The sequence below is a fragment of the Aplidium turbinatum genome, chromosome 11 (assembly GCF_918807975.1).
Source record: "Aplidium turbinatum chromosome 11, kaAplTurb1.1, whole genome shotgun sequence".
NCBI classification, from domain to species: domain Eukaryota; kingdom Metazoa; phylum Chordata; class Ascidiacea; order Aplousobranchia; family Polyclinidae; genus Aplidium; species Aplidium turbinatum.
In genome coordinates, this window is record NC_137482.1 from 8126718 (window position 1) to 8145807 (window position 19090).

The 19090-nt window shown below is 38.6% G+C and overlaps 1 protein-coding gene across 1 annotated transcript; it reads left to right on the forward strand.

Moving 5' to 3' along the window:
• Positions 1 to 6024: 6024 nt before the first annotated feature.
• Positions 6025 to 17025, forward strand: LOC145779995 (ribonucleoside-diphosphate reductase large subunit-like). Its single transcript, XM_082591691.1, has 20 exons — positions 6025 to 6106; positions 8797 to 8885; positions 9910 to 10087; positions 10732 to 10832; positions 11005 to 11064; positions 11236 to 11352; positions 11649 to 11734; positions 12018 to 12159; positions 12839 to 12922; positions 13021 to 13099; positions 13306 to 13468; positions 13775 to 13976; positions 14096 to 14245; positions 14381 to 14602; positions 14998 to 15074; positions 15156 to 15291; positions 15398 to 15493; positions 15638 to 15826; positions 15921 to 16034; positions 16206 to 17025. Exons 1-20 carry the CDS (start codon positions 6088 to 6090, stop codon positions 16272 to 16274), a joined length of 2373 nt encoding a protein of 790 aa, XP_082447817.1. The 5' UTR covers positions 6025 to 6087; the 3' UTR covers positions 16275 to 17025.
• The last annotated feature ends 2065 nt before the right edge of the window (positions 17026 to 19090 follow it).

Below are 19090 nucleotides of genomic sequence, written 5' to 3' on the forward strand. Positions count from 1 at the left end.
TAAATTTGGTACTACCCATTACTCGAAATCGATCACTGAGTAGAGGCAATTATACTCATAGTGAAGTTTCTTGCCCAGAGAAACAACAGCAAGTGCGGGAGGTTGGAGTCGAACATGCAGGCTCTCGACTGCGAGCCCAACGCGCTAACCACTCGGCCACTGCTGCCGACTAAGTTGGCAGCTGGTTGGCTTTTTAGGGGTTAGGGTTAGAAAGTAGTCATTTCATTGGCGTGGGTTCGATTCTCACAACTGCTATTGCTCTTTTTTCTTCTGTAATTACCAAATAAAGTTCAAAACAAAGATTAACTCTCTGGCTAAGTGCGAGAAAGGTCACAATTGGACGGTAGCCTTATATAACATGTCCTGATTGGTTGGCGGTGTCATTCTAGTCATTTGCAGTGGCAGAATTTATTCTTGTTAAAGTGGCTACCATGCAAACTAAGTTAAAACACAGTGTAAACGCCGGTAGGCACTTTAACATTACCCACTAGTCGAAAAGGTACGCAATCATGCGTGACATGTTCATTCGCGATTCAGCTGATTTCAGTCATGTGACTCGACACGTGATATTCTGATTGAAAATTTTTGATACAAAGAAATTTAACTGAATGCTTCACCACAACCACCGTTGCCTAATGGTTAGGGCAGAGGAGTAGTAATTTCGATTTCGTGGGTTCGATTCCCACCCTCTGCTAATACTATATTTTCTTCTGCAACTGAACTGAGTGCAAGAAGGATCTTAATGACTGCAATCAATGGAGTTTATAAGGAAAATTGTGACTAAAACACAAAGCAATTTCACATTGAAAAGCAGGCACTCTTCGACGAGTGGGTGATGTAAAAGTGCCTATCGTAAACGCCTGGCTCGTAGTTCAGGGTTGCCAAACCAAAAAATCATATTGAAATAAAATGTATATTCATATTGATAAAAAATTCAAAATGTGCTAACAGCGAAAATATATTTTTCAAAATTTGATCAATAAAATATCACAAAACCTTTTCAAAGCCAAATGAGTGGGGGGGTGATTTTGCATTGATCACCCCCCCACTCCAATTAGTGGGGGGGTGATCACCCCCCTCACCCCCCTTTGGATAGAGCCCATGGTTCCAACCACAGGATAAAAGTCTCAGTATTTTGCCATCCCGATTGGCTTTTATGTCCAATGACAAGACTACCACTGGGAGCACTAAGCAGCCAATGTTCTTGAGTTTTTACTCTAGGAAACAAAAAGAAAAGCGGAACAAAATTTCCCATGACATTGGCAGCAAAGCACAGTGTAACTAACTGTGAAACGGCTGAACCAACCCTTTTAGAACCCTTTGCTGCAAGAATCTTTTGAGGTTTTTGGACAGTTGTGAGTCCAGTCTCGTCAACATTCCATATTTGATTTGGCCGAAATCCTTGTTTTCGATGGAGAACTTCTTCCAGGTTATCCATAAACAATCCGACGGTATGCGAGTTAAAATTCGCCATTCGATTAATAGAAGTTGCCCTTGGCAATCGAAGAGTCACATCTTTATTCCGGAGCAAGAAACCTCTCAACCAGTCTTTACCAGCTCTTTTTTTTCTCTTCCATGAAGAAGATATGCGAGGTAGGTTGTTGGCCATGGCAATTTTGTAGGCCATTGCCCGCAAATCAGCACCAGTTATTCCGTAAAATATTTGTGCTGCCCTTTTTACATATTCAACTAAGTGTTTTTCAAGTTCAGTGTCAAAAATTAGCCCTGGAGATATTAAAAGGCAAGTGCGATCTCTTTATGTCGCTGCCAATCAGCTTAGGTCCAAGTTTGGAAATTGCTCTACCGAAGTTAAAAATGTAATGTACCAATCATATTGTATGCCAATGTATGGTTCGCAACTATGGTGTAACTATAAAACTTCTACTTTAAATCGCATACGAGTTGCTTACAACGACTCGTACAGAATTATCCACAATTTGTCGAGATGCGACAGTGCTAGAGTGTATCAGGTACAGAACGACGTGTTAACATTTGATGCTCTATTAAGAAAAAATTGCTATGCATTTGTAGAACGTTGCAAAAGATCAATTAATCCACTTTTGCGCAATGTTATGTTTTCTGATTACTACTTTAATTCTACATTTTATATTCACTACAACAGTATTTTGTACGTTGTTTGATGTAGCCTGCTTGATGTTGTGTTAGTCTGATATTTTGTGTGATGACTGTTAAAAATTTAAATTCTATGGACTTTGAGTCTGATTGCAAATAAATAATAATATCTCAGTTTGCTCTCGGCTCCTTTGTTATATGCAGCGACGTACCGAGATAGTGATAGATAATTGATACCGTATTCCTTCTCGGCTTCTCGCAAGCTCATTTCATTATTCACAGAGCCAATGGCTAGTTGTACACTGTACAGCATCTTTAGATGCTTTACCTCTTGACGTTTTACGTTTATATGTCCCTGTGCGAACCATTTTTGTGAAGAGAGTGACACAATATTAATCTTTAAATCCTAAAAAAGCGTTGTATTTTAACAAATACGCATATCGCCTCGTTGTATATGCATAAAGAAATTTTATACAGTAGAATTCGCTTATAGTGACACCTGAAGGGACCGCGGAAAAAGTGTCACCATAACCGAAGTGTCACTATAGCCGAATTCTACTCAACTGTTGCATATGCAAACGGGACTTTGCAACAGGTGTCACTATAGGCGAAGTGTCAATATAGCCAAAGTCACTATAGGCGAATTCTACTGTATACCTTAAGCTTAATGGCATAAATGCATAGCCTACCATGGGGCGTGTTATCACAGCTGTGACAACACGCCCCGTGGCATGAAATCACGTGGTTTCAACAACCACGTGTACATTTCTACTGCATGTCTTACTATGATGATGATGTGCTTGCTATGATGAAAAGAGCAGTCTTAAAGCTAACGAATGGTATCTTGCCTGGTCGATTATAGCTATAGCCTACCTTAGTTTGCCAGACCAATTTTTAATTTTGTAAGAAAACCTAATTTTGCCTAAAATTCAATGGCAGTCCTCATAATTTCTGCTATAGTAACAAATTTCTTAACTTTCACTGCTTGTGCGAAAGAGAACTGAAAACTATGGCTTCCACTGAAAACTCGTGGTTATACGCTGAGTTATCACATAGAAATCGTGCTGTGACAACACGCCCCACTTTGCCCTACTAGCCCAGCCTACGGGAAGGCCTAGTTTAATGTTAACAATGAGCATTGAGCATGCAGTGGATATCCAGGCCTGATGCAAATAGCAGGCTATCATAACAAGGTTTAAATTACTGTAGGCTACTATGTGTCAATTATCATTTTACAATAAACAGAAGCTCTTCCATTGTCAGATGTTATAAAGAAGTCTTTACATCGCCTTCTGATCTCGACACCAACCTTTTCAAAAGGCTTTTTGCCTTCGGCGTGGTGAATTAAAGATTCATTTTGATTTTTCGGTTTAAATTCCTGACAAATATCCCACAAATTAGCTATTTCAGCAATTCTTTGCACATGCCTATCCAAAAAATGGAGTTTGAGGATACGTCGGTCCGCTTTGCTCTTTTGATTCTGCCGCCTGCCAAAGGCCATTATGTTTAAAAAAATCATGTATTGTTTGTTTGTTTGTTTATCTTTATCCTGCATTGCGGGAAAGCGGACTTGAGCGCTATGCATCGGTGTACGCCTTCCGACATACACCTGACCCACGCTGCAGCCGACGGCAATGTCTGTTTCCGGTTGTCTACTTTACTTATGACTTAAATTTGGTACTACCCATTACTCGAAATCGATCACTAGGTAGAGGCAATTGTCGTAAAGTTTCTTGCCCAGAGAAACAACAGCAAGTGCGAGTGGCTGGAGTCGAACATGCAGGCTCTCGACTGCGAGCCCAACGCGCTAACCACTCGGCTTGTAAAGTTACGATAGCGATAGGCTACGTTTTTGCGTTGAATATTCAATATTCTTCGTTAACAAGCAAAAGGACGAAGACAGGATGCCTTTCCAGTTATTTGTTTTATTAGTTTTGAGTAGCATATATAGACTGTATAACTGTATTAATTAAGTCCTTGAGCAATGCATTCTAAGGACTGCTCTAAGAAGATTCTAGAAAAGCAGCCACAGAGCTTGGTTACCAATTTAGTGCACTGCTCCAACCAGTAGCGTTGACAGGGGAGTCTAATAATTTTAGGGGCCCGGAACCTTTTCATCGGGCACTAGAACTTAAAGAAACTATAACGTATTTCTTAGATATAGTGCACCTTTTTTAAATGTCTTGATTTGAGGCCCCAAGATTCAATTCAATTTGTTTTTTCTGTTGGCGCAAACAAGTAGCTACAAAACGGCAAAGTAAACATACGAATTTGACACCAACAAAAGGGAAAGATGGCAAAACCCAAAAGTTTAAAATATACATCGATAAAACAGTGTTAAAACAAGATCTCATGGCTAGGCTATAGCCTACTATGTGCCCAAATTATCTTCCAACACTCCAAGTAGGCCTACCGGTAGGCTACAACACCGGCTGATTGATGCGATGTGGTGCACAGTAAGAAGGTAACGTAAAATTGAAGGAAGACTAGATTTCGATGCTACCGCAGAAGAGAATGAGGCCTGATTCTACAAGAATAGTAGGCTATCGATAAGGAAAGAAAGCTTCGTGATACAAAGCAAAAATGACCTTTTGTTTGTCGGAGGCTATCCAGGCTTACAGTAGCCTGCACCCGGTAGTTGAAGATGTAGATTAAGTGAACGGGAAGGCAAGGAAGCCAATTTTTGTGTCCACCTTCAGGCATGCCTTTAAGTGTCCTGCCAAAGACACAGCCACATGCCCTTCAGCGGTGTCGAACCGGCGACCTTTCGATTGCCGTTCCAGGGCTCTCACCACTCGGCTATGCAGCCGACTAAAATGACCTAAGAAGGTACAACTGTATTGTTTTTTGCTTTGCTTCGGGGTGTAGCTTTCACGTGGATTAAAGTTAGGTGTTCTATGTACTATGTAGCCTACTACTTTTGTGCAAAGCTGCATTGAAACAAACAATTGGTAAATTGCGTCACCAGACGAAGGTCAAAAAGAGTGGTGATGCCGCTTTGTTGACATCACGTGATTTCAAACTTTGCGCCCAAGATTAGGCGGGTGTCATTTATAGTTTTGATTTGAGCCGGCGGGAAATTCGGGGCTAGCCGCTTTATGTTTTAATAAAAAAAATCGTTAGAAAGAGCGGTTGATAGTGTTCCTTAAATGCCTGTCTTGAACAAGTTGAACTCACAGTTTCTCCATTGATCGTTGAAAAGATGTGTGAATTTTTTTTATCAGACTCGAAAATGTTCGCATGCTATTAGGCCTGATGAGTGGGATGTTTTTTACTGTAGGTTACATCTAAATCTTATTGCATTTTTCATTCATTCGAGGGTGTTGACAGGCATCAATCAAGCTTTGTCAGGTATGGATCATTGGATCATCCTCTTCATTTGAGCCTCTGGAGTTGAGCATTTATATTTTAGCTATCAGTGAGTCAATGCTTCTTCCAGGCGCGGATTTATGGGGGGGCCCGGGCCCCCCCAAAATTTTGTGAAAAATTGTATGTTTCCGCATCAAATGGTTTGATATGCTTCTAAACAGCTGATATTAGTCCCTCGGCATCACAATTGATGAAAATGGCTGTTTTAATGTCTATTTTCTAGCATATCGTATATGTCGTAGTATCATTGTTCATATCTGTTTAGCTTTTTCTTTCTTTTTAATTGATTTTCAAATTTTCTGGCCCCCCCCCGAAAAAAGCTCTTAGATTCGCGCCTGGCTTCTTCCAACTTGGGTAAAAAAAATTAGATTTCTGATCGTAGAGGCAACTGGAGAGCACACTAGCTTAATCTAATCATCATCATTTAAGACATGCAGAATAAAAAATATTTGCTCCATTTGGTGGACATCAACTTAACTTTTGGTACTTTATCAACACTTTGGCAAACCGACAAAATAATGTACAGTAGCTAAATTTTCTTAAAAATACTGCTTATGTTGATTGATGGAGTTTGTTCATGTTAGGTGTTAAGTTTAATTGGCTGTAACAGTGTGCTGGTGTTTCTTTTTTACCAATAGCTGCAAGATGTATGTGTACAAAAGAGGTAAGAATTTGAACTCTGCGTTAATATAGCCTAAATGACACATCTTTAAATTGCGCAAACTATGTAAAATACCACGATATATTAAGATAAAGATTAGTATATAAAAAAGCTATTGTCATAACAAGGGTGGCAATTGACTAGTAGACCGTAAACCTTCCTCAGAGTCATTACCAATTGTACAAGCCTAACCTTGCAGGGTTTGTGCAATTTAAAGATGCCCATAAAAATGTAGCGTACGTTAGGCTTAAACAAGTTAGAACAATTTTAATTGAACTAGATTAAGTTGTCATATTGCATTGTGAGATTGCCATGCTCCACATCTTAATCACCACGTACAATACCCTTCCAGGTATCTTATTAAATTATTTGACATTTTCTCATAAAATGTGCATTCTTTGTTAAACTTACACTACTAGAATTAGAAGTTTCTTTGCATGATCAGGTTTTGTTGGTTTTATGCTTCTAAAGCTTGTCACAATATAGAAAACTTATGAGACCTGCTGCTGCATGACTTCGTATAAAGCTGAATAAATGTGATATTAATATAATTTATCTACTCTTTGGCTCAGAGGAATGTGTTGTTATGTTACTAACTCGGCTTTAGAAAAGTTATAATTCATAACATTAAAATAACTTATGTTCCTCTTGCCAAGAAACATATTGTTGATTGGATGGTCTGAATGGCTAGCGTGGAAGCTATACCGTTATGGTTAGCGAATCGCAACTGCTCGCTGTACTAGTGAGTGCTCAGCCTTGTGCTGATAACCGGGAAGAACGCCCCTTTCTTCCAGTGCCGGATTAAGGGGAGGGGGGCGGACTGGGCTGAAGCCCAGGGCCCTCAGCTCAAAGAAAAAAATCTACTAATTTTTTTATTTGCACAGCTGGATATTACTGCCTTAATTCGTATCTCAAACAAGCAAGGGCGGCTCACCCATATGTGCTGCGGTACTGCTGCACCCCTGCCCAACCCCAGTTATTCAATTTTTCTTCGTTTTTTTAACAAAAAACATGTTTATTTGATACTTTCATATCCGAAAATGGTACGGATTACGAGTCAAAGTTATGATAATGCTGCCAATATGAGTGGCAAGTATAACGGTCTTCAAGCTCTTCTGCGCGAGAAATGTAGTGTAGCTCATTATGTCCCTTGCACAGCACATTCACTTAATTTAATCGATAGCCTAAATGTCCTGTAGAAACATGTCGTTCTGCCGCTGAGCTTTTTGAATTGTTGCAAAGCCTTTATTCATGGCTCGTCTCGTCTACTCATCGTTGGCAGGTGCATCGAAAATTCCTAGATGGTTTGCCTGTTTTGAAGACATTATCTGATACAAGATGGTCAGTTAGATATGAATAATGATGCAGTTCTTCTTCTATCGAGTCTTCTAAAGTTTGTTGATACACCACAGATTGACACATTCTTCCGCAACGGAGTTATACACTGACAGGTCCCACCTACTGCACCGGGTGGCAAGCCGAGGGCAAACAAGAAGGTGATCCGCTGCATATGCGTAGCCAGGGGAGCGAAAGGGGCCATGCCCCACCCCCAAATTTTCCAAGTTTGGATTCCAAAGTTGAGCCCTTTGTTGAAAATATAGTAAAGTTTGTAGAAATTTATATCGTTTTCCAAGACATCTGGCTATTAACACCCCCAAGGACTTGTTTTAGACACACAGAAAGACACCAATAAATTTTGCAAATTGTAAATCGCGCAAAATTTACGCGATTTATGTTTCTTTGAACTAATTTGTGGAAGCAATTTCAGAATGGCTTACTCTGTTGGGTTTTTGTGTAGTTATTGAGTTTTTAGTGTTTTCTAATTTTAGCCGTAGTTTTTGCCCGTTTGTGTGTAAGAGCTATCTTTAATAAGTTAATAGCTGTTTATCTGCTAATAAATTTCATACAAATATTACTCTAAAAGTGTTTTCAGAAAGCGCTATAATCCATTATTTGAGTGTAATTTTTCAAAAAATTTCCGGGGGAGCATGCCCCCGGACCCCCCTAGAATACGCGTGCCTTCGGCACGCTCTAACCCCCCCCCCTACCACTTTTATTGCTTCAACCCACCAGGATACGCCACTGCACATCAAGTGGCGATGGCTTTAAATCAAACACTTTGTTGTTCTCTTCAATTCATCAAATATTTGGCCCCCCAAAATTTTTTTCTGGCTACGCCACTGGTTGGGTCTGTTACTATTCGGTGAGTCCGATTCGGTGAGTTTCTAACCCCTAACCCTAAAACGGCAATGATAATTAGGCTACGGTACCCGATGATTAAAAAAAAAAATTGAAAAAATCCCCCGTTAAGGGATCGGACTCACCGAAACGGGCCATTCCGCCACTGGTCCGCTGTTTGGGGCTCGGTGCCACAGATACATGCGACTGGGCCGTGTCGTAGCCCCACTCCACCATTAATTTTTAGCGAAAAATGTCACTTGATAAGGGCCCCCACTTTCAGCTCAGCCCAGGGCCCCATAAACCCTTAATCCGGCCCTGCTTTCTTCACAATAAAATAATTTGGTTCCATTTTTGACATGAAACCTAATTCTTAATGTTATCAACTCTGCCAATGAACGAAATGTAGCCTATGTGGCATGTTATTATGCTGTTCTTGTAGAGTAGGCTGAAATGGCCCTTATTGAGCTCACTAAAATTCCAAGAATTATATTGATAGGATTGTTTTATTTCAGATGGCCGCAAAGAGAGGGTTATGTTTGACAAAATCACATCAAGGGTTTCAAAGTTATGTTATGGACTTAACATGGATTTTGTTGACCCGGTATGATATGATCACAGTTTAGTTTGTACAACGATACATACCAATTACATACCTGCAACTTTCTAGCTAATTACATCAACTTCCATATACATTAACTATTTGAATAAGATGCTAAAGAAACCACCTTTGTTCTTTACAATGGTGAAAGCTTTATTAATAAATTGTGCAATTTTCAAAACCTAACTGATTTTGTTTATTATGTTTAATTGTTTGGTTGCATCCTAGATAAAACATCCATGTAGGCCAGTGCTTCCCAACCTTTTTCGGTTCGCGACCCACTTTTAATGCAAGTTTTATTTTGCAACCCACAATGAGATATGACATCTTTATGATGACATCTTTACTACTGGCGTACGTACTGAAATAGTTAATGCAACACAACACATCTAATTGTTACGTGTTTGTTACATTGTTGCATAGTTGTTACGTAATGATAATGCAATAATTTCCCGACCTAATAGAAAATAGGGTGCACAATTCATGAAAAGTCAACAAATGAAGTGAAGATTAGTGATGGCGAAGTAGCCTACTGTTCAAGACCAAACTGCGGCTTGTGAGATCCATAGCAACGTCAGTATTTTTTTGAAAATTTTAACATTTTGTAACATTTAGAAATGCTTCGCGACCCACCTGAAATAGCTTCACGGCCCACCAGTGGGTCGCGACCCACCATTTGGGAAGCACTGATGTAGACTATAACTTTTCATTTTCAATAACTCCGAGGAACTACAACAGAGGTTGAGAGACATCAGGGTCTATTTCCTTCATTATAGACAGTTTGGTGGTAAATTTTAAGATTAAGTTTATAATATAAATCAAATATATATGTACAGAATATAGTTGATAATCTATAAAATTGATTATGTCAATACAATTCGTCTTATACAAGATGTAAATACAAGCCAATACACACGTCTTATGCAATTACTATTTAAATTTATTGAAATCAAATAGTTTATAAATTTATAAAATTGATTATGTCAATACATGGCATCATATTCAATTACTTTACAATCTTTTTCAGGCAAGAATAACTATGAAAGTTATCAGTGGAGTTTATGAAGGTGTAACAACTGTGGAGCTCGATATTCTTGCCGCTGAAACTGCTGCTCACATGACAACTACTCATCCTGACTATGCCCTTCTTGCTGCCCGTCTTGCTGTTTCAAATCTTCACAAAGAAACAAAGAAATTATTCAGCTGTAAATAACTTTTATAACTTTGTTTTGGAACACTTTTAAGAGCAGAAATGCAGTGAGCACATATAAGAGTACCAACACAATTATATTGGCATGTCATTTCACAAGTACAGTATTTGCAAATCACAAACTCAGTTTGAATTTGTGTTAAAATGTGTGGTTTTTATGCTCAGTCTTTAGAATTTATGGAAATTACAAACAATTAAGTTTAATAATTAAAAAGGGGTTTGACACATTTAACCTTAAATAAACGTAAAGATTGTAAGGGATCCACGTAAAGCAAATACTTATGCGTCGAAAATTTAAGAAAAAAATAGGTAGAATACCTTAACATATTAACGTCCACTTTGTAGAGTACAAGTCAATTCAAAAAGAAACAAGAATTTATTTGCTAAACTTCCATGTTAGATCAACTACAGCATTAATAGTAACTACATTAATAATACATTAATAGTACAGCATTAATAGTTACTATTAATGCTGTAGTTGATCTAACATGGAAGTTTAGCAAATAAATTCTTGTTTCTTTTTGAATTGACTTGTACTCTACAAAGTGGACGTTAATATGTTAAGGTATTCTACCTATTTTTTTCTTAAATTAAGTTTAAACTTGATTATTTCTGTGATAATGTTACCTTTATGGTTAGGTGTTATGCAAAATCTCTATGACTACATCAATCCAAGAAATGGAAAACATTCACCAATGATCTCCAAGAAAACGCTTGACATTATCCTGAAACACAAAGAGGTGATTAAGAGGACTTGTAGTTATGAAGCAACAACTTTACATAAAAAATTGCCGTCGTTCAGTCTGATACTTAAACCTAATTTTACTTGACTGGTCAAATGTGTTAATATTGTTGATGCAAAATTGTAAATGGTTTAATTTAAAAACTAATCAGTCTACACCTGTTTTACAGAAACTGAATTCAACTATCATCTATGACCGGGACTTTTCATATAATTACTTTGGATTTAAGGTATGACATAATACTAATGTGCAAGCATGGTAATTTTTTTCATATAATTCACCCCGTACTACCTTATATTTTGTATATAAATTAACTTATTTGAGCATTGAGCTTACATTGACAGTTCATCAGATTGTTTAGGTTTATTTATTTTATTATCTTGTGTTTATTGTCCCACAGACTCTTGAACGATCCTATTTGCTCAAGATAAATGGCAAGGTTGCTGAACGGCCACAGCACATGCTCATGCGGGTGGCCATCGGTATTCACGGAGATGATCTTGACACAATAATTCAAGTAATCGACAGTATAAGTTTTTGAAAATTCAGTTTTCGGTTAATGCTTATCAGGCACTGACTGCGATTTTTCTTGCTTGCTCGATTAATAGAAAAATTTTTGTATTAAAATCGGCTGCAAATGAAAATGTACAAATATCTTCGATTGCTGTTGTCTCCATCTTATTTGGTTTTTAACTCAATTGAGGTATTGGAATTACACGCTTTGTGGTAGTTCGTGAAATATTTTCTCTTACGTTTTAATTACGATTACTGCAAAGAGAATGTGCAAACGTCATAAAATGAATTTCCTTGCAGACGTACAATCTTCTATCTGAAAGATGGTTCACGCACGCGTCTCCAACGTTATTCAACGCAGGAACAAATCGTCCGCAAATGTCAAGGTGCGTGCGTGCTTATTACGTAATTTTGATGATACTCACTATCGATGACGTTCCCCAGATTTTCAGAGGTTAATGAATTCTCTGGTTTTAGTCATCGTAAAATAAACCTAAAGTCTTCACTCTTCTTTACTGGGTTCAGTCGTTCACATTGAATCGTGCCCAAACATATGTGTAAAGAAGTTTTTGCGGCTTTAGACAACGCATAGCATAATGTTAACTAAAATACTTTAACCCCTCTGGCCTCTACGTATCGCGCATTGTCACTATTGCAAATTTTCTGCAGTTGCTTTCTGCTCACAATGCAAGATGACAGCATCGAAGGAATATATGAAACATTGAAACAATGTGCTCTCGTTTCCAAGAGTGCTGGCGGGATTGGTCTGGCCATACATAACATTCGTGCTATGGGAAGTTATATTGCAGGAGTAGGTCGAAAATTAAAACTTTGCTTTCACACTATTTTCAATGTTAGGAAATCGAATATATTTTATGGAAGTTTTTCGGTTTTGTTGTTTTGAGGTGTATATTTTAATTCACAATGTAGATACCAACGATCTGTTTTAGCCTGATGTTGCGAGTTGTGGTAATAGCGGTTTGCACTAGCTTTCGGAACACAGTACAGTTCCTTAGTCGTGTGCTATGACGAATCCGCTAACTACCACAGCGAACTCGCAGCATCAGGCTAAAACAGAATGTTTGTATCTACATTGCGAAGTAAGCAACGATCATGCTGCTAAAAGCAAAAATTGTATATCTTAAGCCGGTTTTACTCCGCATGAGTAGCTTTTAATTGTTTTTCATCAGCAATGAAACATATAAAAAAAACAAAAATTTGTCCTCATTTAATAAGACATGATAATTTGAAGTCTGTGACCCCGTTTCTGCCGCTAAGCAAAATTAAAGGCATGCCTTTTAAATTGTTATGGATATGGGCTATTTGCTTCTGAATCGTATAGTAAAAGTGTAGTTCTTGTTATTTGGCTATATTCATAGAGCTGTTGCATTGGCAATGTTCACATCACTTCAAATAGAAGGGCGCTGATTACTGGAAAAAAATCGTCTTTAGTTTACAAAACCCTTTTCAAGTTATAAACCTTGTTACAGACTAATGGAAATTCGAACGGACTGCTTCCAATGCTCAGAGTTTACAACAACACCGCTAGATACGTAGACCAAGGCGGAAACAAGGTATCTCGCTGAAATACCATATGTTGGAATAATATTCATGGTGCACGTTGTGTGTGATTAAAAGTAATGACATTTATCTAATCTTTTTGTTCGTTCAGAGGCCAGGCGCATTCGCAATTTACTTAGAGCCGTGGCACGCGGATATATTCGATTTCTTGGACGCAAAGAAAAACACAGGTTTGTTCTGGTTTTTCATTTCTTTCAAAATCAGGACTAAAGAAGGTATTTTTGCACTGTCAAGAAAACCCAATAGTGGCTTCGGTCATAAGATTTGAAAATATTCAATTCTTTTATTTGCACCCACCGTAGTTAACATTTTGTTTGACTTTCTCAATGCTAGCTACTCGTCTTTTTCAACATCGGTGCTTATCGTCTGATGACAGGCAAGGACGAATCGCGTGCGCGGGATCTCTTCTACGCATTGTGGATCCCTGACCTTTTCATGAAACGCGTGGAAAGTGACGGAACGTGGTCGCTGTTTTGCCCAGATGAAGCTAAAGGTTTATGTGACGTGTGGGGAGATGAATTCGAGAAACTTTACGAGAAGTTAGTACTTACTAATTACATGTCCAATCAATAAAATCCTAAAATAACTCTTCTATTCAGATATTTGTTATTTTAAAATTTGCTCTGTGCATGACTAAATTTGCAATTTGTTGTATATTTTAACAACATTGAAATGTCATCTTTGCAACGTATGTGGAAACTTTCAAATATAGGCTTAATATTTTAACTTCTATGCGGCCTTTCGTGTTCATGTCATCTGCGAATCAGTTTGAGTTTCCCACAATGCAATTCTTCGATTTGTGACTTTTCGTCTCCGGCCAATCAACACAAGTTCATTAAATTTAGATACGAAATGGAGGGAAAGGCAAGAAAAACCATCAAAGCGCAAAAACTGTGGTATGCTGTTATTGAATCGCAGATTGAAACAGGCACTCCATACATGGTTTACAAAGATGCCTGCAATCGGAAATCAAACCAACAAAACCTTGGAACGATAAAGTCTTCTAACTTATGCACTGAAATAGTTGAATATACCGACCCCGATGAGGTAAGTTAATTTCGATAGCAATTGGTTAAATACTTTTTACATTTTGATCTAGCTTACGTTCTTGTATTCCAGTCATGTTTTATTGTACTCTCGGTCTTTCTTTTTTATAATTTTTGCAGGTTGCAGTTTGTAATTTGGCCTCACTTGCTCTTCCAATGTACGTGCGGCCAGACAATACTTTTGACTTCAAAAAGCTTTTCGATGTTACTAAAGTTGTCACTCGAAACTTGAACAAGATAATCGACATCAATTACTACCCCATTCCTCAGGTAGTGAACTTGTCAAACCTGTCATCAGATGGTAGCTTGAACATATGCTGATTACTTACTTAAACAACACGTTGGCGTTTGAACGTATTCAAGTATAGATCGTAAATTCATGTTTTTTTTTGTTGTTTTTTTCAGGCGAAACGTTCCAACATGAGGCATCGTCCCATCGGTATTGGCGTCCAAGGCCTGGCCGATGCTTTCATTATGATGCGTCTGCCTTTCGATTCTGAGGAAGCGATGAAACTAAACGTCCAGATATTCGAAACCATCTATTACGCGGCGCTGACCTCATCTTGCGAACTGGCAGAAAAGGAAGGCCCGTATGAGACATACAAAGGATGTCCTGTCAGCAAAGGGGTAGGCAGGGCCGTTGAGACGATACTTTGAGCAAGGTACCAATGAGACCCTAGGGCACCAGATCAAGGCACTTCTAATAAAAACGCACTATAACGCACAATCCAAAGAATACGCGATGATTTCTTTACGTTTGCGGGGTCCCTAAAATCATCCCGGAGACCCGGACCCAAAAGTATTTCCTGGACCCCCTGCAATACTTTTAGGAGTAGGTGTTTCCTAGCAAGCAAAGTAGTCCTTTTTACACTGATTTTGTCTACAGACGTTGAATCATTGTAAGAAACGGCTGATTTGCTGACTGAGTTGTAAAGGTTTCTGATTCAATGGTTATTGACCACAGTGTTGTTTTTTCATGTTCAAGCGGCATTTTTTTAATCAATGTTTGTTTATTTGTACAGATACTGCAATACGACATGTGGGGTGTAACTCCTACTGATCTGTGGGATTGGGCTGAGCTGAAAGAAAAAATCGCCAAGTAAGTACGACTGACTGATTAATTATCTTCACTTGCAATCGCATTTTCCAACCAGGAAATTTAAAACTTTTGTACTTATAGGCACGGGATTCGTAACAGTCTTTTGCTTGCGCCGATGCCAACCGCATCTACCGCTCAAATTTTGGGAAACAACGAATCGATTGAACCTTACACAAGCAACATCTACACGCGAAGAGTGCTATCTGGGGAATTTCAGGTGGGTTGTCGACTTCAATTTCAACTGACCAGCACATCTGCGAATTTACGCCATCGTACGTCTTTTGACATTGCTGATACTGAAAGCATACGTGTTTTGTTTGCAGATTGTGAATCAGCATTTATTGAAAGACTTGACCGAAAGAGGGATTTGGGACGAAAACGTTAAGTTGCAAATGATTGCCGAAAATGGTTCTATTCAAGTAAGTAAACCAAACAGCGGCTGGAAACTTGTGCACGGAACCTTGTATCAAAATGGGTATAGAAAACTTAGAAATATCACATTTAGTTTGTTGCAAAATGCATCTACAGACATGCCGTTATATTAAACATTTTAATATTTTAAGAGCATTTCGCAAATTCCTGACGACTTGAAGAAGCTGTACAGAACCGTGTGGGAAATCTCACAGAAAAACATCGTCAAGATGGCTGCCGATCGTGCTGCTTTCATTGACCAAAGCCAAAGCCTGAACATTCACATTGCTGAACCAAATTATGGAAAACTCACCAGCATGCATTTCTTCGGCTGGAAATCAGTAAGTGCAATAAATCCTCGCTTCATTTTTTACGTTTGCCTTAAATTCAGCTGATATCGAATATATATTTTGACGTGACTTTGCTCAATTGCAGGGCTTGAAGACTGGAATGTACTACTTGCGTACCAAACCTGCAGCCCAAGCTATTCAGTTTACGGTGGACAAGAACAAGCTACAAGCCATTAAAGCTAAAAGCAAAGAAGAAGAGGTTATTTTTGAAAATCTAGTGCCGGTGTATAGAAAGTTTCTGTTAAAACGTTTTTTAAATAGAAAAAAGTAAAACTAAAGTTTGTGTTAAAAATTAGAATACGAATTTTACGAATTCTTCTATTTTGTTTTCTGATGATCTAAATTTAAAACCAAATGTTTATGCCTTTAGGAATTAAATGAAGCTGCGATGCTCTGCTCTCTGCAGAACAAGGAAGCCTGCATGATGTGCAGCGGATGATATGCCGTAATCCTTATTCCACCTTTTGTCATTTGACTGTCCAGTCATTTCGGCCGGTTATAGAATATTCTAACTCTTGCAGCATTATCGTCGCAGACGAACATTGGAACACAAAAGCAGGCTTTGTGTTTTAACATCGATTGCTCATTCAGTAGATTTCCATCTTTACTTGTTTGTTGGTACAGTTTTTCGTTGAAAACCGTTTATATATTTCTCAGAGTAGCCTGTTCGTTATATATCTTCATAGTAGCCTAGCCTAAGGTTCTTCATCGTTTTACACTTTTATCGTATGTGAAATTCTTGCACCATCCTGAAACGAAATCTCTGGCAAATGCCCAAACTGCCTGTAAGTTTTGTGGAAATGTGCGCTTTGCTATCATGTGTTACAAGGGGTATGCAACTAATCAAAAAACATGCACAAGTATCTTTAATTGGATTTATGTAAAATAAAGTAGGTTGAATTAAGTTACCCTTTACTTGCGTTAAAACACTTTGGGACTTGGAACACCCTTCTATGGTCATCAAAACAATTGACCTTTTGTATTGGCTGTTAGGATAATCAAGAAGCTTGTTTCATATTTGAACTACTCGTCGTTTGAGGCTTAGATAGCATGTCATTGTTTTGTCTCGATGCCTGACTTATTTGAAATGTCCCATGTTCTTATATGTGCTTTGTACTGCAGAACTAACATACAACGGATAAGTCGAGACCAGTGATTTTTATTCGTTGTTTACAAGGTCTTTCGCGTTGCTTTTGTGTCTAAAGGCTGAATCTTTACGAAACTGTTGTTTTTTATATTCACGTTCTCCTACTAATTATATTTTCGTGATTATCCGTACAACACAGCCTATTTCGTTCTATCTTTCTTTCACGCAAAGTGAGTGTGGGCTGTTAAGTTCAAGTGAACTTATTACACCGTGCGTATTATAAGAATGAGGTGCACAATCTTTACAACATCTATGTTGTTGTTTCTACGTTCATGGTTTCATGTGACCAAACATTTGTACGTCATGACAAGGGCGGTTGTGAAAATAATTTGGGTCTGGTACCAATGAGATTCTCGAAACCCAAATCAAGACACTCCTATCTTCAACGAATACGCGGTGGTTACTTTTAGTTCCCTTGAAATCGGTCATCTGACCACTCGGCATGCGACAACTCAGCAAGTGCCTTTCAACTACTGCCAAGTCAGCAAATAAGATTTATGTGCTCACGTCGGAGTTGCTTGATCATTGCTGGTCAAACTCGTTTTTCTGACTGGTGACATTCCAAGTTTCGGCTTGCTCAGTTGTTACTTCCTCTTCATCATTTACCAACTGCTACCATTTGCTAAAATGTTGCTCGCTCAGTGTCACCTGCTCAGTTCACAACTTCTGACTCTTAAAATCATCCCGAGTCCAAAAGTATTTCCGGTCAAGGCTATTGTCTTGAACGTATTTGTATTGAGATCTTCACATAAGTTGAGATCAGATACTATTAAAAAAAATATTCGAATCACAGTTGTTCCATTTTCCTGCGGCGCACCCGGGTACCCTCCATGCTGAGCACCGGTTAAACGCAGCTCTGTATGATCATTTGGTGATTTCACTAGACCCAAGATCAGAGATGTACGTATACGCGCAACTTCTACGCCGTAGACTTTGTTTACGCTAACGCTTGCGGCCACATTTTTTTTGAATAGTTGTCGCTTGAGGCTACGCCATAAAGTTTTCGCGGTTTTTTAGCGCATATCGTCAACGCATACTTTTTGATGTCTTTTTTTTCGCTACAACACGTCAATACCTTCCAGCGCTGCAGCTGAAAGAATGTTTTCAATGGGCAAAGACATATTGGAACCAAAACACAGCAAAATGTCGGTAACGCCTAGAACATCACACAACTAAGGCGAAAGAGCCATGTCCAGGGATGGTCCCGAACTGTTTGGAAAAAAAATTTTTTACTCGAAACATTCCGACCACCCTACAATTTTTTTACATTGGCTAAAAGAAGGTAACAAACTAAATTTCAGAAAAATTGGTTAATATTTAGAGGTGCCACACGAGGTTGCAAATCGGGTTAAGGGTGCTCAGTAGCGTAGCCAGGAATTTTGAAAGGGGGGGGAGGTTTGACCACCCAGCGGCGGGGGGCCTCCCCCAGAAAATTTTGAATAATTACTTTGAATTTGGTGCATTCTGAGAGCATTTTCAACAAAAATGTGGGCACAAATATTCCTGTAAAATGGTGCTGTAAGGTGGCATAGCAAAAGGATAAGGTCATGTTTTCTTCGGCGTTTTTCGGAAATAAAGCAAAGTCTCTATGTTTTCTTGTTGCTAATTCCTGGCTGAGATGTTTGGTATTGGCAAAACTCGCTCTTTTAATGCAATTTTGTTTAAAATTAGGCAATTTTTTTTAGACTGAAAGCATCATTCTCAATATCGTGACGTCACACGCGTGCCAAAGGGGGGGTTGTAACCCCCAAAACCCCCCTCTTGGCTACGCCACTGAGGGTGCTTATTTCAGTATTTCGATTTGATACGATTCCCTAATGATTCAAAATCTTTTTTTGCTACTGCCGATTCGAAATAAAAATTTCCCAGTGCAGAAATTTTCTCTTTCAGCAAATTCTTTTTACACCCAAATCAATGAGTATTGCGTAATTTCTTTGATGGCTAGAATTTGAAAGCGAAGCCAAGAACTTGCAAGCATAGCGAACAAGTTGCAGTTCTAAATTGAATATGCTACTTCTATAAAAAAAAAGAAGAGGCAGGAGGAGTTTATAGACTGACAGAAGGTTAACTTTCATGCACTTAAGGGGTCCTTAAACGATGAGCACTGA

Excerpts from the sequence above, each read along its gene's own strand:
- LOC145779995 (XM_082591691.1), top strand. Across the intron at positions 10,088-10,731 it reads AACAAAGAAATTATTCAGCT|GTGTTATGCAAAATCTCTAT; the intron begins GTAAATAACTTT and ends CTTTATGGTTAG. Across the intron at positions 13,977-14,095 it reads AATATACCGACCCCGATGAG|GTTGCAGTTTGTAATTTGGC; the intron begins GTAAGTTAATTT and ends TAATTTTTGCAG.